Source organism: Gopherus flavomarginatus, chromosome 1, assembly GCF_025201925.1.
Source record: "Gopherus flavomarginatus isolate rGopFla2 chromosome 1, rGopFla2.mat.asm, whole genome shotgun sequence".
In the NCBI taxonomy this organism is placed as follows: domain Eukaryota; kingdom Metazoa; phylum Chordata; order Testudines; family Testudinidae; genus Gopherus; species Gopherus flavomarginatus.
In genome coordinates this window covers 105,476,935-105,503,260 of record NC_066617.1, presented here as the reverse complement: position 1 = coordinate 105,503,260, position 26,326 = coordinate 105,476,935, and the positions used below count along the sequence as shown (strand labels likewise).

General features: G+C 42.4%; 2 protein-coding genes across 6 annotated transcripts in view; one reads left to right on the top strand and one right to left on the bottom strand.

The window, feature by feature from the left end:
• The window catches only part of WASHC4 (WASH complex subunit 4), a 275,049-nt gene that overhangs the window by 148,100 nt on the left and 100,623 nt on the right, over nucleotides 1-26,326 (top strand). The gene's annotated exons all lie outside the window — the stretch shown is intronic.
• ALDH1L2 (aldehyde dehydrogenase 1 family member L2) overlaps nucleotides 1-26,326 on the bottom strand; it is a 49,727-nt gene that overhangs the window by 4,806 nt on the left and 18,595 nt on the right. Inside the window, exons 5-21 of the mRNA XM_050945586.1 lie at nucleotides 25,470-25,571; nucleotides 21,506-21,595; nucleotides 18,732-18,866; nucleotides 17,620-17,745; nucleotides 13,355-13,446; nucleotides 11,984-12,128; nucleotides 9,949-10,068; nucleotides 8,497-8,624; nucleotides 7,909-8,059; nucleotides 7,337-7,407; nucleotides 7,109-7,214; nucleotides 6,273-6,360; nucleotides 5,325-5,418; nucleotides 4,907-5,006; nucleotides 3,329-3,427; nucleotides 2,379-2,544; nucleotides 1,292-1,397 (exon numbers count right to left, since the gene is read on the bottom strand). Coding sequence (XP_050801543.1) covers nucleotides 1,292-1,397; nucleotides 2,379-2,544; nucleotides 3,329-3,427; nucleotides 4,907-5,006; nucleotides 5,325-5,418; nucleotides 6,273-6,360; nucleotides 7,109-7,214; nucleotides 7,337-7,407; nucleotides 7,909-8,059; nucleotides 8,497-8,624; nucleotides 9,949-10,068; nucleotides 11,984-12,128; nucleotides 13,355-13,446; nucleotides 17,620-17,745; nucleotides 18,732-18,866; nucleotides 21,506-21,595; nucleotides 25,470-25,571 — 1,919 coding nt within the window. The remainder of the gene's footprint in view (nucleotides 1-1,291; nucleotides 1,398-2,378; nucleotides 2,545-3,328; nucleotides 3,428-4,906; nucleotides 5,007-5,324; nucleotides 5,419-6,272; nucleotides 6,361-7,108; nucleotides 7,215-7,336; nucleotides 7,408-7,908; nucleotides 8,060-8,496; nucleotides 8,625-9,948; nucleotides 10,069-11,983; nucleotides 12,129-13,354; nucleotides 13,447-17,619; nucleotides 17,746-18,731; nucleotides 18,867-21,505; nucleotides 21,596-25,469; nucleotides 25,572-26,326) is intronic.

The following is a 26,326-nucleotide window of genomic DNA, read 5'->3' as shown; positions in this document are numbered from 1 at the left end:
CCCCTGCTGCCACATGGGCTGCACTCTGACCCGCCACTCCCGCTGGGCAGCGTGGGGAGCACAGCTGGCTCTGGCTGGGTGTCGTGGCTGAGAGCTCCTGCTGCTGGTAAGGGGGTGTGGGGGTTGGGTAAGGGAACAGGAGGTCCTGGGGGGCAGTAAGGGAGGAGGGGTGGGTTGCATGGGGCAGAGGTTCAGGGTGGGAGGGCGGTCAGGGGATGGGGAACAGGGAGCGTTGGGAGTGGGAGTCCCGGGGGGGCGTGTTGGGGCAGGGCTGTGGATAGGGGTCGAGAGGGCAGTCAAGGGACAGGAAGCAGGGGGGTTGGATAGGCAGTGGGGGTCCTGGGAGGGGGTGGTCAGGGGACAAGGAGCAGGGGGGGTTGGATGGATGGGAAGTTCTGAGGGGGGCAGTCAGGGAGTGAGAAGTGGAACGGGTCGGATGGGGCCGGTGGCCAGGCTCTTTAGGGGAGGCATAGCCTTCCCTACCCGGCCCTCCATACAGTTGCCCAACCCCGCTGTGGCCCTCGGGCCAAAAAGTTTGCCCACCGCTGGTGTAGACGTATTCTAGTAAACTGCAAAAAGAACAGGAGTACTTGTGGTACCTTGGAGACTAACAAATTTATTTGAGCAGTTCCATTCTATGCATCCGATGAAGTGGGCTGCAGCCCACGAAAGCTTATGCTCAAATAAATTTGTTAGTCTCTAAGATGCCATAAGTACTCCTGTTCTTTTTGCAGTTTACTAGAGTGCGGATACAGACTAACATGGCTGCTACTGTGATATCTAGTAAACTGGTCCACAAACTAAACAAAGGGATTGTCTCACCCCTTACTGGAATAAAATACAGTTGTAGTTAAACAACACATAGTAATGTGACACAACAAACAGTTTGTGACAAAGAAGGGTAACTGAGCCACCAGAATCTGCACAGGGAACTGAGATACCGTAGGAAGAATGTAAGTTTCGTAGCGCAGTTAGGACACTGCATTTGACTACCCTTACTTTGCAAAAAGTGCTATTGGTTATTTAATCTCATGTAAAAGATGGTGCCTCCAGCAATGTAGTGTCCCTTACCACCTTGCTGTAGCTTTGGTTCTGTGGCAACTGAGAAGAGTAGTCTCTACTAAATGCTTTCTTCAACACCCATCTGTTCCTTAGACTAGGATTCCTATCCGCACAATGATTCAGCGTAACCTTATGAGATTTGGCGGGATCACAGCACCAGGTGCTATGGTTGCATTACTTACTGATAAAGTAAACCAAAATGCTATTATTGCAAAAGAACAGAACATACCCATTCTTAAACTTTGAAATTACCATAACAGGACCAAAGGATTCTTCCTTGGCAAGGTACATATGGTCTTCAACATCTGTAAATACAGTGGGTTCCATGAAGAAACCTAAACAAACACAGATAGAGCATCATTTGCATGTGAGTAAAATATTTGTTTAGTTTGTATTCTCTCCTTCTCTACCTACATAGTACCACACACCACACTCTCTCTGTTTTCCATATTCTGAGCTAAGTATTTTATAAGCCTAAGCAGCAGATGTAAATATCCACTCTAAATTTTCTTTATAGAAAGAAAACCAGTATGTACAAAGACTTTCACACCAGAAGTTCTACTTTCCTAGAGATATAGGCCAGGTGTGCAGAAGAAAAGGTTTGCTGGTACAGGTATATCAGCAAACCATCCTAGTCAACGTTCGGTTTGTACCAACAAAAAAGTGCTTTTGCTAGAATAAGTTATACCATTCCCTGAACAAACTAAGCTATACTGGCAAAAGTAATTTTTAATTAGTATAACTGCGTCTACATTCGGGCTTTTGCCAGTGTAAAACTTGCAAAAAAACCCAACAACATCAAAAACACCCCATCCCTCACCAATGTTATTATGCCGGCAAAAGTTTTTAGTTTAGACCTGACCTAAGTCTCAATTTAGTTTCTGGTGTGTCAGCTGCACAACTTCCATTAATGGTATATGGGAGCTGTGCCGTGAAAGTCATATGTATCAAGTGAGGACTATTCCCCTTAGTCTCTATATAAAAGCCACTCCTAGCAAAGAAATATTGTAGAACAGGCTGAGTTTCTCCTTACATGTAAATATTTGAAGAGTTCTTCAGAATGAGCCATCTCTTTCTTCCAGGTCTTTATGCCAAGTGATTTTCTCCAGGACAATGACACCCTACTTTATTTAGGTATACGTCATAGAGTCCTCTACCTTGGTGGCCGTGGGAAAGAAACCATGTAGCTGTCCTTCAGCTCATTTTGTACTGTATTTCTGTGAGTTTATTCCTCTTTGTGCTACACAACAGAGGGAACCATGTGGGATTTTATTTAAAAATGTAAAAATTCAAAACATTTCCAGGCAGTATTTTACCTGGTCTACATACTTGTCTTCCTCCGTACACTAATGTTGCTCCTTCTTTCACTCCAATTTCACAATATTCTAGCAGCTTTTCCAGATGAGCCTTATGATTCTGTGGACCATGATCTGTGGCTCTATCGAGCGGGTCACCAATTTTCATCTTTTTTATTTCTTCCACCTACACATTACCCAATTAAAATGAAAAGTTACATAGTATGACACATTGGCTAATTTTTTTTTAAATGATTAGTGACTATGCGTACTTTAGTGTTGGTGCCCAAGTTTAAGACCACTTGAAGGGACTCAATTTTCAGAAGGAGTACTTAACACTTTCTGAAAATTAGGCTCTTTTAAGTTGTTTCAAGTCGGACACCCAAAATCACTAGACACTTTTGAAAATCTTGAGCATTGTTTTTTAGTTATTCATTTTTAAGTTTCTTCTGTTACTGTGTCTGGTATTTAAAATGTCATTGTTAACTCAAGTTAACATAGTGCAGTAAGCAAGATACTGAAGCTATTTCCTATTCTAAATAGCAATAAATAACTGAATTTTCACACAGCAGTGTTGAATTTTTAATGGTGAACATTAGATACTCTTGTATAATCCCTGCTATACTTCCAGTCTTACCATATTTTTTTCCCATATTCACAGTGGTCTTAAGTCTCATGAATACAAATTTGGCAATTTCTGCTTAGACAAATGTACAGATATAGTTGATAGGATAACATTTCTTTATAAGTGTGTCACTTCTTGTTGCATTTCTTGGGCAGGTGTCTCCCATTAGTACACCCTTTTCATTGCTTCATGATAGGAATCGTGATTTCCCAGCATCAGCAGCAATTGAAAGTTTAAAGAACTTGCATGATACATAAACTTGTGTGTGTGTATAAAATGACTTGATTTTTGCTTTCCATTGTTGCTGAAGAATTTATTTTGAACATGAGCCCTTTAAATATCTTACCACTCTCCTAACAAACTCATCATGAATTGATTCTTCCACAAACAGTCTTCCAGCTGCAATGCAGTTTTCTCCCTTGTTGAAGTATACTGCTCCCATGCCCTGTGTCAGAAAAAAACACTATATTGACACTTGGTTTTATTAATTTCCTACTCCAGCTATTCCCTGGAGCTACATTCTCTCTCTCTTTTTTTCTCCTATGTCTGGATCAATGTATAGAACTCTTCTTTAAAGGGGCAATATCGGCATAAAACTCATTAAAGAAATAAAAATGTTTTCTTACCTCTGGGGTAAATCCTACCCTTCTTCCCTCTATCTTCTCGACATAAAAATGTGCATGAATAGAGATGGCCCTGGGTACAGTGGAGCTGCTGTATGTGGAGGGAGGATTTAGGGAGGTGCACACCCCCTGCACACTGTTGAGTGAAGCTCCATAGAGACACTGTACAGCATCAAGGAAAAGGAGTTTGGAAGCAAGGCTGATGAATACACAACTCTGCTGATTCACTCCCCTTATGGAGGGCTATGAGGGCAGTCACAGCATGTGACCCAGTGGAGAAGTATGTGTTCCCATCCTGTCAAATGCACAAAGAGCCTCCCCTACATCAAGCCTATGGACTCGGGCCTCATGGAGGAGGGACAATTTGTCCCTGTTACTTACTATTGACCATCAGAAAACTTTCAAAGAAAATTTTTTTTTTCCATGGGAAAAAATATTTTCATGAAAAAATTTGTTTCCATTTTCTGACTGGCTCACGCAATATCTCAGATGATCAAACCATAAAGAGATTTTGAAAATACAATTTGCTTTTCACACTGCACACTGTTTCTGCCCCATCGCCCCCATTTAACTCTTCCTGGATCATAAAAAATGGATTGGAGAATCAGCTTCACTGTTTTGTCTCGTGCAATAGCACAATGTTGTTTGGGTTCAATGGGGCTCTAACTGCAGGATTAGGGCCTACACTAACCACATCATGTAGCAATTAAGTCTTTTTGTAATAAGTGATGTAGTATATACTAGTGTTATATTGGAAACAGATCCCTTCAATAGGAAATAGGATTTTATAATCTACTCATTTTCCTCAATGCATTTATATTGCAAATTTGATAAGACAGAAGTTAAGGTTGGATGGGAAGTATAGGTCAGGTATGTGGGTGATGGTGAGTCATTAAGGATTACATGGCAGTGGGGAACGGACTGAATCTCAACCTCATTTCCAGACATTTTTAAGCATTTGGAGAGGTTTTAAGTGTCAATTTTTTGTCAAATTAATTTTTTGCAGTGTTAACATGACTCCATGGAAGCCCACTGTTCACCTTCACTCTTCTTCAATTGAAGTTTTTGGAGATCATCCCAGCCTTTTTGAATAAGCCCCAAAAGTTTGAACTGTGTTGGTAGAGAAGGGGAGCCCTGCTTCAACATACGGCATGAGGCTTAAAGTGGGGCTATCCTCCTGTATGTTTTAGCAAGCCCTGAGGATGGGGGCATGTAAGAAAGAGAGAAGGAATTAGAACATTGCTTCTTAATAAGATGCACTAACAAGGCTTTGAACATGTTTTACTTTGAAGTAACCTTACCATTCTCACAGCTTTGTCAAGTTCACAGTCCTCAAAAATGATCAGTGGGGATTTACCACCAAGTTCAAGGGAGACTTTCTTCAGATTACTGACTGCACAGCTATGGAAGGTTGTAAATAATTATGTAAAATTAACATTCAGACCTCTTTTAGTAATGAAATTATTTCCCCTAAGATCAGCTGGTGAAAATGTATATCATATATCTATTTTTGGTTTTGGACAGTTGGACTTAACAGCAAATGATATTTCCACTATTTAATAAAGACAAATGATTAAATATATTCCCATCCATAGTCTGCATGTCATTTTAATGTCAGTGCAAGATGTAGTTTGCACATCAATGTAGTAAACAAACACTGAATAATCTACAGCATAAAATAAGATCTAAAACATCTTCTGAATGTAATGAATACAATACCTCTTCATGATCTGTTTACCAATAAGAGTTGAACCAGTAAATCCAAGTTTGCGGATATCTGGGTGTTCAGACATGTGCTGTCCCACTAAACCACCTGTATTGTTGTGAGATACGGGAAACAACTCATTGGAAAATGTACATGCAATTCTTAACATACTAATAGTCCAGTAGTCCTGTCAGGTTAAATAGCATCTAATTTAAAAAATAAGTATCCTTACTTATGTTACTATTAACACCTCAGATTAATAAAACTAAAACCACAATGGCACAAATCCCTCCCTTCACCAATGGAGCTGAGAACTTCATCTCTGATACTCGGACTGCTGGTAGAAGAACCCAGTTTATATTTTAAACTTGGATCAGCTGACATATGTACTGTTTCACTGAATCAGCCCCACAGTTATCTTGGGGTTTGTCTTCACTAGGAAATCTTATGTTTAAACATGATTGTGAGGAGGTGAATTAGCTGATATAATGTTAAATTGTCTCCACCGACCGATCTGTCACATTTACCTAACTAGATTTCTCACAATCTTATTGAAAAAATATTTCCTACTGGCAACAAGCTTTGGAGAATAAGAAAAATCCTATAATCAAAAGCATTATGTTTCTCTGTATTATAAACGGTTCTTTGAAGATTTTTGTATTTTTGTTTGAACTGAGAATGTGTAGATAAGGGGTAAACACTCCTGGCTAGCTTCATAGTCATTCCCCATTCAGCTCAGAGAATACATGTGAAATGATGTATCAGCTTTGTAACGTGGACAAAGATCCACTAAGAAGGAGGAGAAGTCCACTCAGCACAGTTATCACCTGACAGGTCTGCAGAGGTAAAAACCTAGATCACCAACAACTTCACCTCACCTCAGTCTTTTACTTAACTGTTCTCTACTACAGTTCATACCGAGCTATATTTTGTACAGAAAAATAATTAGGTCAATGCTTTACCTGAACCAGGTAGAATATTTAAAACGCCTTTGGGAAATCCTGCTTTAGCGGAGAGCTCTGCAAACTTTAAGGCAGTCAAAGGAGTGACCTAAGCATGTACACAATGGTCAGATTAGGTCTGTTATTTTAGTTAAATATGCCGTGAAATATTTAATGTGCAATACATTTTAGCTTGTTACAATATGAATCTTAAATTAGTTCATATTTTCACAAAGCTGACAAAGTGGCATTCCCTTAGAAAAAGGAGTGCATTCTGTTTACATCCCAGATTAGTTATATTTTGAGTACACATGCATCTCACTGTGCAACCAGGGCCGGCTCCAGGCGCCAACTAAGGAAGCAGGTGCTTGGAGTGGCCAATGGAAAGGGGTTGCTCGTCCGGGTCTTTCGCAGCAAGTTCCTCACTCCCTCTCAGAGGGAAGGACCCGCCGCCGAATTGCTGCCAAAGAATGAAGTGGCGCAGTAGAGCTGCCGCTGAAGTGACGCCGATTGCGGCTTTATCTTTTTTCCCATTTTTTTTTTTTGCTTCGCCACTTGGGGCAGCAAAAAAGCTGGAGCTGGCCCTGTGTGCAACCTCCTCTCCCCCTCTTCCCTAACCACAGCTCCATGCAACGACGACATCAATAGACAAACAGAAAGTTTTGATGTATTCTCTAATTTGAGGGTGCAGAGAGTTCTAGTGAAGAGGAGTGCCTTGTATCAGTGTGGGAATAGCGACTACTTTACATGTTTTACAGCATGCAACAGGTCAGTAAATGGATGGAGTCAACGGAAGCTTTGCCTGAATAGGAGTGGAGGATCACACCCCTAATTTGCATTTTCCCTTTTGATTTTACCTGTGCTGGTTTGAGAACTAACGTGTTGCCTGCAGCCAAGCATGCTGCACTCTTCCATGCAAGCATCATCAGTGGGTAATTCCAAGGGATAACAATTGCACAGACTCTTAAGATTGGGAAAAATATGAAAAAAAAAAGTTACATTTTCATAACAGATTTTGAAAGGATTTTCTATTTGTCAAGGTTAAAACTAGTTTGCGGTCATTAAGAAGAAGACAATAACCTTACCCTATGGGTTCCTTCTTGGTGAATGTTAGGTTATGGTTTGGGCGGGCCTGGCTAATTGGGATTGTAGAACCCTAAAAGAAAGACAATGGATTTCAAACAATGTATATATCTAGAAAGGAAAACTAAAATGTACCAATTATCTAACCATGTTTGTTTCAGAAAAATCATTGCCATCATGGAAGGCTTCACAGCCAGATTTGTTCTGTTAATGGGATGCCAGAGACAGAAAGATGCTGGAATATTGCTGCTGTATACCCTTCTACCACAGATATGAGGTACATCTCCTCTATAACACTCCACATTCTCAACCAGCTTATCTGTCATCACGAGTCAGACTCTAAATTCCTGTTTCCCAATAGGAAGCATAATGTGCTCCTATCATGTTTCCAGGAAGACTCTTACTAGGTAAAATTCTAATTCTGTCACCCACAACTTTGAATGCCTCATTTCCCTGTGTTAAAGTTGTTCTTCTGGGCTGTACAAGCAAAAGACAGTACTAGTAAAGAATAAGTATACAGAAGCATCGTAATTCATTTCTGACTTTGCGTAACTGCTGTCAAATATTAGCTTGCCTGAATTTTGTCACACCATCCAGCAAAGTATCTGAAAGTTTGCACAGACATTCCTACATGGGTCTTCAAAGCTAAAGTGTAGACAGCTCCTGAGTCAATGGCCTCAATTGTTGCTAATTCCTCTTGGTGTTCTTCCATCAGGTCAGCAAGTCTTTTAATTAAAACACAATAAATGAGAATCAAAAATAACAATACTGGGAAACGACACTTCTAACTGTACCTAACTTACAAATGTGATGTGGGACTGAAACTACTGCAACTCAGGCAAAATTTCCACTGACTTCAGGATTAGGACCTTTGGCTATTTGGTAACGTAAATAAGGGCCAAACACCCAATAAAGTCAATGGGAATTTTTGCATTAACTTAAAAAGCATCTGACATCCACACTGCAGTGCAGAGACCCAAGTCAAAGTAAGCATATCTCAGAACCCCTAGCCCCTCCCACCTCATCCCCTTCCGAAATGTGGCCACTCTAGCCATAGGACAAGGAAAGTCCATCAGTTTCAGATGGAGTATACCATGATTTTTCAGAGGAAGTAAAATAAAGTTAAGAAACATGAGCAAACATAGCAACCCCCCTTACATACCTGTACATTAATCTCCCTCTTTCCCTTGCATTCATTCTTGCCCATTCACCATTTTCAAATGCATCTTTTGCTGCTGCTACTGCCTTGTCAACATCAGCCACTGAAGCATAAGACACCTTTGCTATTATCTGTCACAAAACAGCTATGTGTTAGCTCACATTTAAAGTGGTGTTACATACAATGCTTTCTTTCTCTCTTTTTATTTTTACCTAAATATAAACAAACATTTAATATTCTAATGGCTACCTATTATACATGGGTCAATCAGGTTCAGAAAAGGTCTGACACCACCGACTGAAGTGGAATTCGAAGGACTGTGTGAACAGTCAGAATTCTGGATCCTTCTTTCCTCAAACTCTGCTAACAACAGAGCACACCCTCAAGCCTTATTTTATTTCTTCAACTATCACATGAACTTACTGATGTGACATTGAAAAAGTGGAAAAGCTTAGTGTCTGGTACGACAATAGAATGCCTAAGCATTCTAGAATACCATCTGGATATTGCCTCCCTGGAATGGTATATTTGTTACATGTATCACCATAGACGGACACTTATATTTAAGATGCCTTAAGATACTACCAAACTGCTAGAGCTGTACTTGATTCTTGCCTCATTAATAGTGGTACAACTAGCTCCATTCACTTAAGCGGAATTCAGTTACTCCTGATTTACAGTGCCATATATGAGATCAGAATCAGGGCTGTTATTTATAACTTTTCAGTTAACAGTTGCTCAGCCAAGATTTGGTACTTTTTGGGGAAAAAATGCATATTGAGAAGTCATTTTTAAAAGTGATTTAAAAGTAGGGTTACCAGATAGCAATTGTGAAAAAGCAGGACAGGGGTTGGGGGGTAATAAGCGCCTATATAAGAAAAAGTCCCAAGAAATGGGACTGTCCCTTTAAAAATGGGACATCTGGTCACCCTATTTAAAAGGACACTTTCAGGATAAATTTGACCTAAACTGTGGGATTTGTAAAAATAAGCTTTTGCAAAACTTCTGACCAACAGAAATGTGCTCAAGAAACTAACAAAAATCTCAGTGGAAACACTTTTTAAAGGAACATATAAACATTCCCCTGTTTTGTCTGCAAAGCCAAACACTGCAACTCTAAACTAAAGTATCAGAACCTGCTAGTGAAACTGACTTGAAAAAGACTATAAACACAGTGAAATTAATCAGCCAGTTTTCACTATGCAGGCTAAGATGCAAAAAGTGAATAAAAAGCATAAAAACTGAAAAGTAAATCAGATTAAATTATTAACATTTCAAGATAACTAAAAGTTAAAGAATTTTTTTAAAGTTTTGACTGTAAAATAGTAAAGGAATCTTTTAAAATGTACTACGTGATTTTCAACTTGGCAATATCCTTGTAATGTTTTAGATTATTTATCCAGAAATGTAGGATTCAGAATAAGCCAGTATTTATCATATGCAGAAATTACTCACTGATCCATCTGTTGGGTTTATAGTGTCATATGTTTTTCCCTCTTCAGCATTCAAAAACTGTCCATTTATAAAACACTGGTAAGGCATCTTCACAGTCATATTGTTAACATTTTTTGAAACCTAACAGTGAAAGAAACTCAGCATTTCAATGTGTCTTACATCGTTGCCAACTCTCATGATTTTGTCATGAGTCTCATGACCATTACTGTTTTCCTTAAAGCACCAGATTCTGGAGTCAAGTGGATATGTGATGATTTCAGCCTTCATTCTTTAAAAAAATTTAAAAATAAATTTCTAGCCCTTGTGGCTATGGAGAAGGCTTCAAAATGTGACCTTGATGCACCCTAAAGGCTTAAAAAGCAGAAAGCAAATAAAAAGATCACCAAATCTATTATTTTTAATTAATCTTGTGATTTAAAGCCAATCTTATAATTTTTGAACATTTGGGGTTGGCAATACTATACATGCAACACGCAAAACTACAAACCTAATACAACTTGTAACTTTAATATGCAAAAACAGTTTTCAGACAAAGTACCAGGATGCATATATGGCTATCAGTATCCATCGCTAAGGCAAAACTAAATAGAAATTGTACTTCCTCTGAGGAGAAGAAGTGCCTAAATTATTAAATGGATTAATGAATTTGTATGGTTTTACTAGTGGATATCCAGGATCAAATCATCATTAGGGCCTCAGTCCAGCAAGGTATTAAAATAGGTGTGTGACTAAGTAGATTTATAATCCAACTGAAGTCAATGTCCCTAGTTATGTGTTTAAAGTTACTGTGACTCTAAAAGCTCCTTTATGCCAACTGGCAAAGGGCTCACCCAACACACTGTTGGCAGAATATTTAGCCAAGCAAGGACCTGTAAGGTATCACATGAAAATGGGTGATATGCTGGTCACGAATATTGTTGCATGATGTATGTACAAGTTGTGTATAAAAACTTATGTATGTGTGCTGGAAATATGTTCATGTAATATGTTTTGGAGGCAGCTAATAAACAAGCCTGCCCTAAACAAAGGAATGTAGACTTACCTATCTGCATGGGTCTAGTTATAAGAAAAAAGCATGGCTTAATCGCAAGCAAAGGATAACGAAGGTACATTCGCATCTAAGGTAAACAAAGTGATCAAGCCAACTGAGAAAGCAAACTGACAAGAGGATGAAGAAAGGGCTTGGTGCCCAAAGACCAAGCAGCAGGGGGGAGGAACTTGATCTTGATTTACTTTTCAAAGAATACATTTCAAAAGGTTTCTGGACTATGAAAGGGAACAAACGGGACTCCTTTGTTATTCATCTCTTTGGGGACAAAGAGATAAGCACCCTCTGATTCTCTAAGTGGTGGATCCTCCTGCCTGAAGGGCTGGAGATGCTCATCGCTTGACGCAGGTGAGGAAGCTGCTTAGGCAAAGATTGTAGCTTGGTTTGGTTTTGTATCCCTGCCCATCCTGGCTAACAGCCATTGATGGGCCTATCCTCCATGAATTTATCTAGTTATTTTTTAAATCCTATTATAGGCTTGGCCTTCACAACATCCTTTGGTAAAGAATTCCACAGGTAGACTGTGCACTGTGTGAAGAAATACTTTCTTTTGTCTGTTTTAAACCTGCTGCCTATTAATTTCATTGGGTGACCTATAATTCTTGTGTTAGGAGAAGGAGTAAAGAACACTTCCTTATTTACTTTCTCCATACCACTCATGATTTTATAGATCTCTATCATATCCCCCTCCGCCCCATGCTAGGGTTCCTTGAAGACAGTCTGTTGCTGTTTTCCTCAGAAAAGCAGATTTTTTTGTGGGCATGATGACTGAGATACATGAGCAAGGCACTCTAAGGAGGTTTACAATACCTACATGTGCAATATGCATGAATCCATCCACTGCTATTGATGTCCTAGTTTCATGAGCAATGGCATTCACCAAATTTCACCTTCATCCCATGACAAATAAATGAAAACTACAGAAACGAAACCAACACTCCATCAAAGAAAGTGTGCAAAATGTCAATAAAACCAAAAAAGGCTTACATAATCTATGACTAATTCTTCTTCGTCCTCTCCCCTCAGTTTCCTCACAGCCATCTGAATAAAGTCTGCAAACTTAGTGGCCATATACACATCTTCATTCTGCAGCTGAAGTCCACCATATTTTTGTTTGATCTCTTCAATCATTCTGAAAATTGCAAAGGTTGAACTTCACACTGAAGTATTGTTGAGACAGTCAATTATTAGAAGGTGGAGTAGGGTTTTGGTTGGTTGTGTACAATGTGTGGACTTTTTTGTGTGCATGCCATTATTCTGTAGCTGCACTGTGTTACTGCTAGCCATTGCGCTACATGGGGTCCTCAGTTATACACAGCAATTGTGCAGGTGTTATTAGGGGCAGAATTTGGCCCAATGGTTTTGAAATACTCTGAGGTAACAGTTTAGGAATAAAAGGCAAATGATAAACATATGTCATGTGTAACAAGGTACGCTCTGCTCCTGCCTTCTAGCTTCACAGAAACTGCTCAGACTCCACCAGTTAGTTATCCACACGGTGTGGTTTAGTTCAGATTCCTGCCCCAACCCCTTTACAGTTCTGTGCAGCAATGCTATTTGCAGTGTCCCCAGGGTCTGAGAGGAGAAGAGGTATCCCTTCCTTGAGAGTTCTTTAAGTTTTGACTTGGACTCAGCCCTGCTCCTCTCCCATTGCACTTCCTTCCTGTGCCTTTTTAATCACTCCTCAGAGTCCATTAGCTCACCCAGCCTGATTAGTGCGTTCCATCCCTCATTTAGACCTCCTTGGGGAAACCAATTAGTGCCAGAGAGATCAGAGTGCTGGCTAACCGGCTAGCTCCCAGCACTGTTACATCATGCAAGTATTGTTCAGGCCTTTTAGTACCGCTTGGGAATTGTGAATCATGTTACATTTGGTGGATTATTAATAGCAATGATTTTGGTAAAACTCTCAGGGGCTTCTCATGTGATGGCTGTGGACATTTGGGGCAGAGAAAGGAGCGATGCTCACTAATGTGACCTGATACAGCATGGTGACCTCACTCCATTTGGGAGTAGTGGGCTTAACCCTCCTTGTGCATATCCCCACTGATCTCAATGGGAGTTCGCTATGCAGCTGCAGGATTGGGCCCCCAGATTTGGAATAGCTGTCAGATCTACAATAGACTCGCTCCCAAATATCTGCCAAGATAGTCCCTTAGTTTTAGGGCTAATCCTGCCCTTGTTATTCAGGCAAAACTCCAATTGAGGACAATGTTATGGGAGTCAATGGGAGTACTGCTTGAGTAAGCGGGGCAAGAGCGGGGAAAGGGAAAAATCACAGATACTGTAAGAACCATAACAAGGTCACAACCTTCATTTATTGCTTAGAAACATGGTTATTTAAAATATAAAAGTTACCTGACAACATGCATCGAGGATGCTCCAGATTTGAAGAAGTCTGTAGAATCCTCAATTGCAGCAACATTGCTCAAAATTCCCTTCCAAATGGTCTAAAAAATATAGAAAATAAATGAGGCATTAATACAAACAAACCCCCCTAATGGCATAAAACATTAGTTCACTGACACTAATGTAGGTCTGCGTGTACATTTTTAAACACATCGGCTTCTTTAAAATCAATTACTTCTATTTTTGCTACAACCACCATGCTAATGATTTGCATGTATACAGTTTGCATTTTTTTAGTGTGGCAGGTGAAATTACTGTTTGACCCTTTGACCTGAGCAGTTAGCCAGTATATGGGGCTTTGCAGGTTTGTCTTGATTTGGGGAACTGATGCTATGAATCATCTGAGAATGAGCGATTCCTTTGCTGCAATCAGGGCCAGCAGAATGACGTTATGGGCCATACCCCAATAATGGAAATATCGTGGGTGCTGTCTGATATATGTTTCCTCTCCCACAATATCTCACAGAGGTGAGAGTGGAACCTGGTTATGCTTCCACTCCTGCACGCATGCATTGGAGGTGGAGGTGAGAGCAGAACTCTGAGGAGAGGCGGGGCTGGAGATCAGGCTGGCTGTTAGGAAGCAAGTAGGAATAGACAGCTCTCCTCTCCCCATCTTCTACCTACAGCAGGTCCTAGCAGAGATATCAGGTCCAGGGAGGAACATGTGCCCCAGCTGCCAGGTTGCAGGAGAGTGCACAGGCACCTGGGTTGGGGACAGGGAAGCACTGGCTCACAGGGCACCAGCTGCTGAAGAACTGCCGGGATGCCCATTCCCAGCCTGGAACAGGATGTCCTCCATCGTGCCACAGTAGCTCTCCTCACTCTCCCTTCTCTGCTCCCCACCCCCCTTAACAGCCAGCTTCCACCCCCTAGTCTTCTGGTTGTAATCCTGATTATTTACAAACATAGGCGTAGTTTGATTTTTATATCTGGGAGATAGGAACAGAGGTGGAACATGGAGGGGGACATGTGGGTTTGGGCCAGGCTCCTTCGGAGGAGAAGCAAGAGCACATCAGGGGTGCAGCTCGGAGCTGTGCTGCTCCCCCTGCCTGGGGAGTGCCTGGCCCCGCAGAGGCGGCCTGGCTCGGGGAGCAGGGCAGGGAGGGCTGCTGGGCAGCCAGCCTGCATCCAGCTTCCACAGCGAAGAGAGCTATGGGCCAGGCGACTCCTACCAGCTTCAGATCTGCTGGCTCCTGGCAGGCGGTGATGGTTTTCAAACTGTGGGGCACGTCCCCTAGGACAGCACGCCACACAGTTTGAAAACCTCTGTGCTAAATGGAAGGCAGAAATCTGGGGGGCACATGACCCCATGGCCTCCCCCGTGTTGCCTCTAGTTTGAGGGGGCAATGCCTCCCATTCCCTCCCCAATTGCCGCCCATTTACAGAGCATATACACAAAGTCCTGGTTCCCCGAACGCAGTAGGAACAAACAGCAGCAGGCAGTTTCTTTGCTCACATTTTCCAAGCCTGCCTCTGCAGAAAAGCCTGTGCCCCAAGGAGCTCTGTCCCTCTGCTCCCCCTCAAGGTCATGCTTCATTCTCTTGCTTCCTGGTGGCTTTCTTATTTTCACACACACACACAACTTGCCAAGCAATCCCTTTCAGGCTGTGCATTTGCAATCAGCCCCAGGAAACTGCTCAGGTTTTGCTATGTGGCCAGTTATCTTGGGCAGCCGTCTCCCACTACTTCCAGCAATCGTAACATAAAATGTGTTTAACTGCTCCTTCCCCTTAGCCCAGAGGTGGGCAAACTTTTTGGCCCGAGGGCCACACTGGGGAATAGAAATTGTATGGAGGGTCATGAATGCTCACAAAATTGGGGTTGGGGTGCTGGAGGGAGTGAGGGCTCTAGGGTGGGGCTGGGAATGAGGAGTTTGAGGTATAGGAGGGTGCTCTGGGCTTGGACCGAGGGGTTTGGAGAGCAGGTGGGGGATCAGGGCTGTGGCAGGGAGTTGGGGCGTGGGGAGAGGCTCAGGGGTGAAGGCTCCAAGTGGTGCTTACCTCAAGCGGCTCCCAGAAGCAGTGGCATGTCCCTTCTCCAGCTCCTACATGGAGGTGGGGCCAGGTGGCTCTGCATGCTGCCTGGTCCACAGGCAGTGGCCCCTCAGCTGCCACTGGAGCACTGGAGGGGGCCACTGGAGCACGTAGGAGCCAAAGTGGAGCCATGCCGCAGTTTCCAGGAGCTGCATGGTGTGGCCCCAGACCCTGCGCCTCAGCTGGAGTGGGCCCAAGCCACAGGGTACTGCCACTGACTTAGCACCCCGGCCCGAGCGCCAGAGTGGGGCTGAGCCACGTTGTGCAGCTCTCAATCCCACTCCTCAGCGGCAGCTCGTGGGCTGGCTTAAAATGGCTCGTGGGCCAGATCTGGCCTGGGGGCAGTAGTTTGCCTACCCCTGCCTTAGCCTGAAAGAAGGGTGGCTAGCACACCCATCAGCTTTAACCAGCTCTGCTATTATCTAAAGCTCAAAGACCCACTTGATGACAGCCATTAGCACCTTCCAGCATAACATTCCATAATTAGTAGTAGTAGTACTATAAAAGGATTCCTGTTGTTCATGAAAATTATTTCCCCTAATATTATGTTGCATAACAATGCAGCAAAATTCAATGCAATACCAATAGTTTTATTGCCCATCTTTATTATAACCTTAATCTTCCAAATAATAGCATCATTTTAGATGTATAGGAACTGATCCCATGAGGTGTGAAGAGGGTGGGCTCAGGAGGACTGGAATATTTGGTAGCTGGGTATGTACAGCAGGGACTTTTGGCACTGGGGAAGGGCTGAGAGGTAGTACCATAGAATAAATACACTAGATGGATATTTCTGTTAAAATGGGGGTGAAACTGCTGAGAATGTGCATGTTTAAATTCTTATAATTTGGTTTCAAGTTGTCTCCACTGAACCAAATAAGGCAATTCACATCTCTAAGAAATATTGTTTCTTGGGCTATGTCTACACTACGCAGCTTTTAGTGGCACGGCTGTGCTTCTATAGCTGTGCCGCTCACAGTCGTGCAGTGTAGCTACTGTTCATCGAGACAAAAAACTTCCAACCCCAACAAGCGGTATTAGCGTTGTTGGCAGGAGAACGCTCCTGCCGACAAAGCGCTGTTCATACTGGCACTTGTCATGGACAACACTTTTGTCTTTTGGGGCTGTGTTTTTTTAACACCTCTGAACTACAAAAGTTTTGTCTTTCACTTGTCAGTGTAGACAAAACCTTAGACTCTGCTTGAGTCTGTCTATAGTACGGCCCCGTAGTTCAGACTACAGAAGTGTGAAAAGCAGTATGCACCTAAGTTTTGAGCTTCAACTCTCCCATGTGGATGCTGCAGACTAAAAGGTTCCTAGTTCACATTAATGTTGTCCTGTCTGAGGACTCCACGAACAAGAACCAGGAACTGTGAAGTACTTCTAGTACGTGGTACAGTACACGGCTGCTTCTAGCAGGTCAGGCTTTTGTATCAGATAAAGACTGACTACAGGGCTTTCTTCTCAGAGAGATACACAAGAGACGTGTCTTCATTAAGATCCTTTAAAGTTCTGCCACCTATGGCTGAGGTTAGCTTAAATATGGGATGTCATACATGCTGCCCTTAGTGGCTGAACAGTATAATAAAGTTAAGCATTCTGTCACAGGAAACCTTGAATATGAACCCCCAGCATCCCCACAGGGGAGTCCAGGACAGCACTTTCATGCACAATGATCTTCATGGCCTCAGGGTTCAAAATGTGGAGCAGTGTAGAGAAGCCCTGAGATTCTGTTTTCGAAATAAGATCAAATCTTGCTGATGAATGTTTCCATGAAAAAAATAACGCCTGTTTGGTGTCTGAAGGCCTCACTGTGGGGGGGGGGGGAGAAGTCGTGCTGGTGCTCTGACTCTGCTTTGAAGTGCGTCTGCCTCACTCATTACATATGATCCAAAACCATTTTTCCTGACTTGGTCCAACACTTGGTCTTTAGAATCAATCACTTATATCTAAAGAAAAAGTTTCTAGGACCATATATACATTTGTGAACACCTATCCTGATCTCCAAACACATCTGAATTAATTTTAATAGCTTAACATTCATTCTTGTACTTTTGTATATATTTTGTTAAGAAATATACACATTGCACATTTAAATAAAAGTTATATCATGTCTGTGCCTAGACGTCTTTAATGCTTTTCTGTAAACTAATATCCTGCTGAACTAGTTTACAGAATTACCTTGATATCTTCCGCCATCTTTTTCTCCTCTTCTGTAAGTTCTAATACAGACATCTCATCAGATGAAAAGTATTTAGATGCAGGGATCATTTTTCCATCCTCAAATTGTAGATTTCTCACCAACAACTGAAAAAGAGGGAATATGATTTAAGTTGATGGAAAGGTTGTAAAACATACTAAGGAGAAATTAATGTGTTAATTCAAATAATAATGAAAAGAGTAAGTGTCTGGTAGGAAATCTCAAATCTGTGATAAAGCTATCTTTAAATATTTTCTTCACCACAAACTATAGTAAGCATAGGTACATAGAAATGAACATATGATGGGTGGTAGGGGAATACCTGTAAGGATCAGTGGGACATGAACACGGACTGTAAGGTTACCGGACAACCACCACCCCCATGCTGCCAGCTGGTAGCATCTGGAACCTAGTTAGTCTCTGCAAACAATCTGCTCAGATTCGTGGGAAGTTCTACTCAGGGTAATCTGACTGACGCTGGTTTCAGCAATCCCTGATTGGCACCCTGTCCCTGTATAAGTCCATGGGGCGTACCAGCAAGTGCCCAGGCAACAATGAGAATCCTTAGCTACTTGTCATGACTGCCCAGCTCCTCTGTTAGTAAACTCCTGGTTCTGATCTCAGCTCTAACTTGTATTCTGACTCCAGATCGACCCCTGGAACTCTGACACAGACCCAGGATCTGCCAGATTCCTGACTGTTTTCGACCCTCGGCTTAGCTCATAACTCTGACTTAACCCTCAGCTTGATTCTTAACCCTGATCCTGGCTCTGACCCCTGCTTTCAGTTCTGGGATCCCAAGCTCCCACCATTAGTCCTGCCTACCCTCACCCAGGATCCTGATAATACCTAAGATAAAGAACAGAATAGCATTTGGCACTCTTCATGAAATAATAGAAGATTGACATTTTCATGGCTGATTACCTGGCTGATTATCACTAGCATTGCAAAGATTACATCTGGATTTGAATGGCATGAAATTTCCATACAGTTTACATTTTCTCCTAATGTTGATCAGTCCATACAGTTTTTCACCTCCCTTGCCCATGCGCCCCACCCTCCAGCTACACTATTTATCTTGTTGAACACTTACCATCTTTCCATCATTACCAAAAAGAACTAGGCCATTTTTGGTTATAAGCCCAGGTTTTGGAGTGCCTTTTATTGCCAACGGTTGTCCAGGAGGCACTGACCCATCAAGTAATGATGACCCATAGAAAGTAACCATCTACAAAACAAAATTAATGACAGATGCATAAGCTCTAAATCTCTCTCAACATGCCGAAAATGCAATGACATTGTTTTCCTGCTGTTAATGGGAGATAATAGTCATTTTGGTTCCCGTTACATATAAACTGCAAAAATTGTGTGACTATATTATCTGTGGGGCGTCACAACCCAGCATATGCAAGTCTTTGCCTAAATGCAAGCCCAGGAAAATCCTGTGAGTGACAGCTACGTAACTCCAGGCCAGACCCCTGTTTCTTGTCTTCTTACAGGGCAAACTTTGGAAGGCAAACACAGTATCCATCTCAGTGTTTACACAGTGCTTACCACAGTGGGGCACAGATCCTGATTAGGGCCTTTGGGCAATATGGTAATATAAATATTAAATAACAATTATAATGACTAAATTGAGTCTGCTTGGAAAATGTCCTAATGTTATTTACTAGAAATCAACTGTGAGTACTGCTGTGGACCTGTGAAGGGGCCAAAGAGGGCACAAAGAGCCCCCTTTACTCCCTAAACAGGCTACCTACATCACCAGAACCTGTAAGGAAGGGACAGCAGCTGCCAGCAGGCTGCTACGCCCTCCGCCCATCCCCCAACTTATCCTGTTAGATGGGGTGGGATCTGAGTTATTACAGAGAATTCTTTCCTGGTTGTCTGGCTGGTGAGTCTTGCCCGCATGCTCAGGATTAGGCTGATCACCATATTTGGGGTTGGGAAGGAATTTTCCTCCAGGGCAGATTGACAGAAGCCCTGGAGGTTTTTCACCTTCCTCTGCAGCACGGGACCCGGGTCACTTGCTAGAGGATTCTCTGCACCTTGAAGTCTTTAAATCATGATTTGAGGACTTCAATAGCTCAGACATAGATTATACGTTTATTACAGGAGTGGGTGGGTGAGATTCTGTGGCCTGCGTTGTACAGGAGGTCAGATTAGACCAGGGGTCGGCAACTTTTCAGAAGTGGTGTGCCGAGTCTTCATTTATTCACTCTAATTTAAGGTTTCGCGTGCCAGTAATACATTTTAATGTTTTTAGAAGATCTCTTTCTATAAGTCTATATTATATAACTAAACTATTGTTGTATGTAAAGTAAGTATATGTGTATGGGGGTTCAGGGGTCAGGGCAGAGGGCAGTGGGGGTGTGGGAGGTGCAGAGCAGAAGGCTGGGAGTGTGGGGGGGTTAGGGAAGAGGGCAGTGAGGGTGTGGGGGGGTGTAAGGCAGAAGGCTGGGTGTGTGGAGGGGTTCAGGGGTCAGGGAAGAGGGCTGGGTGTGTGGGGGGTGCAGGTCAGAAGTCTGAGTGGGGGGGTCAGGGCAGAGGGCTGGGGTGCTCAGCTCGTAGGGGTGCTCCCAGCAGGGCCAGCTCCAGGCACCAGCTTAGCTAGCAGATGCTTGGGGCAGCCACTCTGGAGAGGGCCAGCAGATCCACCTATTCGGCGGCAACTCAGCAGAGGGTCCCTCACTCCCAGTCGAAGTGAAGGACCTCCCGCTGAATTGCTGCAGTTCGCGATCGTGGTTTTCTTTTTTTTTTCGGCTGCTTGGGGCAGCAAAAACCCTGGAGCCGGCCCTGGCTCCCAGCCCCCTGCCCTGAGCAACTCATGGCAGGGGGCTGGAAGGGATATGCCCTGTTCCACCCCGTTCCCCAAGGCCCTGTCCCTACCTCTTCTCTGTCTCTGCTACGGAGCTCTGTACACTCTGCCGCTCTTCCCCCTCCCCCTCACTAGGGCCATCAGCTGATTGGCGTAGGGAAGGAGAGCGGGAGGGGCAGGAAAGCACCACGCTGGGGGAAGAAGTTGGGAAGGGGGGAAGCCAGGCTGCTGCAGGACCAAGCTTCTGCCTCCTGCCCCCGCAGGGGAGAGCGGTGGGCGGCAGGGCTGAGTGGGGCTGGGGGCCAGAACCGCAGCAGTGTGCCCCTCAAAATCGGCTTGTGTGCCGTGTTTGGCACGCGTGCCGTAGGTTGCCAACCCCTGAACTAGACAATCATAATGGTTCCTTCTAACCTTAAAGTCTATGACTCTATGACTCTATCCCTTATCACTTAATATCTGTCTTTTGTAGTTAATAAACTTGTTTTTGTCTCGTCCAAAACCCGGTGTGTGGAATTCATAACTGGGGGGCAAAAAGCATTGCATATCTCTCTCCACATTGAGGGAGGGGATGATTTTCATGAGCTTATGCTATACAGTTCTCTGTACAGTGCAAGACAGTATAATTTTGGGTTTGCACTCCAGAGAAGGGTGTGCACTTGAGTACTGGGCAGTTCCTTAGCTGATCTTAGCATCTATGTGTAAAGCTGCAGCTGGGTGTGTCCCTACCTGTATGTGTGCTGGTTAAGTGCAGTCTGAAACATGAGGGAGAGCTTGGCTGGCTTGCCTCTGCAATATAGTGTAAAGGGAGCCCAGGCTGGTAGGTGAGACAGACTCAGTGGTACCCCAGTTACAAGTGGCACCCGGGGGAGGGGGGCAACCCTCACAGATACATTTTATTAAGTGACTCGATCTATATTCTGATCTTTATCAACAGGAATTACATGTGATCACCAAAAGGAGGCTGCATCTCATCTGTAACTTTTATTACAAAATCAAATAACAAAGATGGTGTGAAAAGTAAGGAAACACTTAAATTTCACAGACCATACCTGGCCATCAATCATTGTCCAAGCTCCAGGTACTTTATCATGCCCTCGGATCCAGTTATGCAAAGCTTCTGCAGGCTTGTCCCAAGAAATCTAGGAAGTCAAGATGCATGATCTGATTCTTTCCTATCTCGCTATAAATAAAGATAACATTTCTTTCCAATAATAACAGCTACAAGTTGTTTCTTTCTTTCAGTTGTTTATTTAAGAATCTAGAAGGGGTCTTGGTTAGGAAAACTCACATTTTCTAGATGGCTAGTCATCAGAGTTGTAAATTGGGACACTATGAATCTTACTCAAAACTGCTTCTGCACAAGCTTTCCTTTTCAAAGTCTCTCATTCATATGATAAGTATGAGGATCACACATGGAGGATGCAAGGGTCCCACTTTATAAACTTTTATAAATGGAACCTTCACAGAAAGAGTTAATAAATGACAGATTATATTCATGTTAAAGACACAAGAAGTATGTGTTAGAGACGGATACAATCCCATCAGTAAAAAGAGTTACTTATAGTTATAAGCACCCTGGGGGACTCTATAACAATTGATTAATCATTATTAAAACCCTAATCATGTATTAACCCTTTATCAACTCTTTATTAAGTGAAACATTAATACATTCTGGGATTCACACAAGGTATTCAAAGAATGAGTCAGTTTAATGCAAGGAACATGCATGGATCAGGCTGTGTTAAGGATCCTTTTGCACAGCCCATCTATGCCCTTGTAATCCTACGCAATGCGTGCATTATGTTAGCACTTCTGCTGCTATGGGATATGATATGGACTTTAAAAATATTTTTTACAGAACCAAGGCCATGATATTCAGTGGTCTCTCTAGTTTAAGCTCAGAGAACATTTTATAGCTATGATATAAGCTGATGACAACAGGGTTTTACAACAGAGAAAAGAAGACGTTGTCTCATCCAGCTCTCCTTACTCAGGCAGAATTCCCAATGAACTGAGTCTGAGTGAGGCGAACAGGGTTGGGACCACAGTCACAAATTTAACAAGTGTGATAACTCTACAATAGTAGACAAATAAAACTAAAAGGCTCTAAGTTTTTCTTAATAACTCATTTTAATTTTACATGCATCATTTAAGTTAAACAACAGCATTCGTTTTTCCTTGAGGCATCCTCAGCAGCAACCCTCCAGTGCATCTGTTGCAAAGGTCTAATATGCCTCTTCCCCAGGGGATTATCAGAAGAGCTAGGACTCAGCCATCCTTCCCTTAATCTGTTTTGCTGGTGTACCCATGATATCCAGCAGTGTATGGACAACCAGAATGTGATCCAAGCCATTTATCTTTCTAGATCTGGGATCATTTTGGGAAACCCATCTGTAGATCTATTTGTCTCTTCAAAAATGTCAGTCAATAACTCTTGAGGCAGAAAAAGGCAGTAGACAGTATTTTATATAGATTTCATAGATTCACAGACTCTAGGACTGGAAGGGACCTCGAGAGGTCATCGAGTCCAGTCCCCTGCCCTCATGGCAGGACCAAATACTGTCTAGACCATCCCAGATAGTCATTTATCTAACCTGCTCTTAAGTATCTCCAGATATGGAGATTCCACAACCTCCCTATGAAGACTTTCTATTGAGGCTACAGATTGAAAGCTTTGCTATGCTAAGTTTTTTTTTTTTACCCCTTCTGTTATCAATAGTTTGCACTGTTGTAACAAAAGTAATGGAGGAGTCACAGATAGCACGCTATATAATTTATGGTGGCTTTCCCAGTCTTGGGTAAGGTCCCTGCTTAAATAGGTAGAAAAAGCAAGGAAACTTATTATACAACTGGTCGAGCATGAATAAACCATATAAAATATGTTCCCATTATAGTCTTTATCTAGATAATTTTTTTTAAAAAATATTCGTTGAAAACTCCATCTGTTTGGCTGAGAATTAAATTTTCCCACCATGAAATCTGTTTCTGGCAGAGAGTCCAGAGCAATTTGTTGGCAAAAAAAGAAAGGTCTAATCCAAATGCATTTTCACAGGCAGTCTGATATATTAAGAATACTAAGAAACAGCAGCTGTTCTACACACACTGATGCTGTGTAGATTATCCTACATAGGACATTACGTTGCTAAATATAAAAGGCTGAAGCCAGGGCATATGAGCTTTGCCTAGGGCTCTATTACATATCGTGGAATTCGTCCAAAAATCTGGGAGCAAAGGGATTAAATATCTTAAGATATTAATAACTTAAATATATCAAAAAGTATCATTCTACCCCGTGAATACAGAAGAGGAATCAGGGAATAAGCCTCTCCTTTTTTATTAGTGAAAAGAATGGAGGGTGGGATATTCAGATGCATCTAATTGACTTAGGAACACAGGTCTCATTTACTTTCAATAAGACTTGTGCTCTTAAGCCCCTTAGGTGCTTTCAAATTCATAGAAGCCACATCCAAAGCTCCATGAAGTCAATGGGATCCTTTCCAGCAGCCTTGGAAGGCTACGGATTAGGTCCTTGAGGAATAACACCACATTTTAAAATACCAGCTGAACACTAGTCATTAGAAGTGGTTGTAATACTTATTTATAAAATACAAGATCCATTGTAAATTATGTAATTTGAGTCTGAACTTTCTCCCTCTGAAGTCAGTGGCAAACTCGAAATGACTTAAATGGGAGTAGGAGCAGGCCCTTGCTGTGTAGAGTACTCTATCAAAGACTCAACAAAAGATTAAGTTTCATGAGTGATGGCCATGAGGGACCATATGGTCTCTTGATACTTGCAGAACCAAATCCTGGGATAGGAAAGAATAAAACCCAACCAAGCAGCTCTTGGGTTTGTGCTGTTTTCAGAAAAGGGAATCTCAGTCTACTATTGTTTTTTATTTAATCTTCTCCTCCCATCAGTTCTGTTCTCTCTCCCCCTATTCCTCTGCAAATGCTTCTCTGCCAACTGGTCCCGTTTTCCTTCGTTCATGCTGATCAACGGCCTCCTCCCACTCTCTTCTGGGAATTCCTTTCCCATTGGCATCTCTTGCCTCTTCTTTGGCTGCAGCTACTGCTGATGGCACCTGTCCTTAAAGCCTGCTCCTATTACCTCTTGTAATCCTTCTCCTGTGCAGCCCTTAGAAGAAGCAGCTAATCTTTCTCCTTGTTTTCAGCTGCTTTTAAGGAACAGCATCTTTTTTATTTGCAGAGAAGAGGCTAAACATCTGTAAAAACAGCTGGAAGCAAAGAGAAGTAGTCAATACTATGTGATCTAGCTCTCTCTGGAGCACGAGTAAGTATTCTGCAGACTATGAAAGGTTCATGGACCAGAGTTTGAGACACCCTGATCCAGGTACTTTGTTAAAATGTGATCACAAGTGAACATGGAGGTACAGATCATATCTGTTTGTGACTAATAATAATAAAAACAGAGACAGAGAGGTTCCATAGCTCGCTCAAGGCCTGAGCAGAAGTCAGAGCTGGGATTAGAATGCAGACAACCCTCGCTCCTGCTTGGGTACACATCCTATTAGATCTCATCTCTCTCTCAGGCAGGATGGACATCTTACTACGTGCATATTTCTCCTACACACTGCTCCTGAGTTGTATGCTCCAGACTTCATATCTGAACTGCTTAACACAGAATTAGTCTAGAGCGTATTTGGTACCACAACACACTGTCTAAATTGTCTTTAAAGACACTGTGTGTGGCATGAACTATACTCAGATGAGTTTGTGTGATTAGCCCCTTAATTTATTTTGAGAGCAATAATTTTTATAACTAGAGCTTGCAGAGAACAAGTCAGAATGATAAAATATTTCTGCACTTTCTGCTGGTGCCAGACTTGTCCTTGCTAATTAGGACATGGTCCTGCACATGCTGAAGTCAAAGGGACAATTCTCACTGACTTCAACTGGAGTAGTACCAATACACCAGAGATCTTTTGGCGCATTGAACTTAAGTGTAACTACATTGTGATTAGCAACACAGTGTTGTTAACACTACAGTACCTCTGCATTTTCCTTCTTCTGGATCCCTTCATACGTTGCCCCTTCTTCAGGCTGAGGTATCTGAGGAGCTTTACCATCAGCAATTAGCTGGACAGCTTCTACCTAAACAGGAAAAAAGCAGTTTTAATAGCTCCAATAGGCCAAATTTTCTCTTTGTTTAAACATACTCTCCCCTCAGTTATACTTATTAGAGTCAGTAGAAGTTTTTCCTATGTGGGCTGCAGGACTTGGCTTTTTATTTGTTTTTTAATCCAGGGTTGCTGAAGTGTAAGGGACTGATCGTGCAAAAACTTATGCATTTGGTAACTTTATCCACCACAGGTCCATTCACATCAAGCGTATTGCTCACTTACAGTGAACAAAGCTAAGCACTTGCATAATCCTTGCAGGATTGAGACTTAGCTGAAAATTGCAAAAACAGCAATTACTTGGCACATTCCCGTGTAAATCCCTACCAATAATCAACAGGAAAGGAGGAGGGGATTTCTCTACTGTTCCATGCACATAGCATTTTTTAAAAACAAACTATGTTTTCTCATGTGTGTGTGTGTGATATGCACCAACACACACACCAAAGTCCACACTTTTAGGTTTAAATTTGACTTCCTGATCCACAAGTAAGTAAAACAAGGTTCTGGCAATTTTGCTAAACAACAGAGCCCAAACCTGCAAATCCTTAGTCCCCTGCATCATCTCATTGATTTCAATGGGATTACTCCTGTGAGTAAAGATGTACAGGCTGTGGTGCTCAGATAGTAGCAAGGTGCAGAAGAGTTAATTTGCTCTGGGGACACTGTCAAACTGCAACTGTCTTCATGCCTTCTGTGACACATGGAAACAGTCACCTTTTTTTAAAT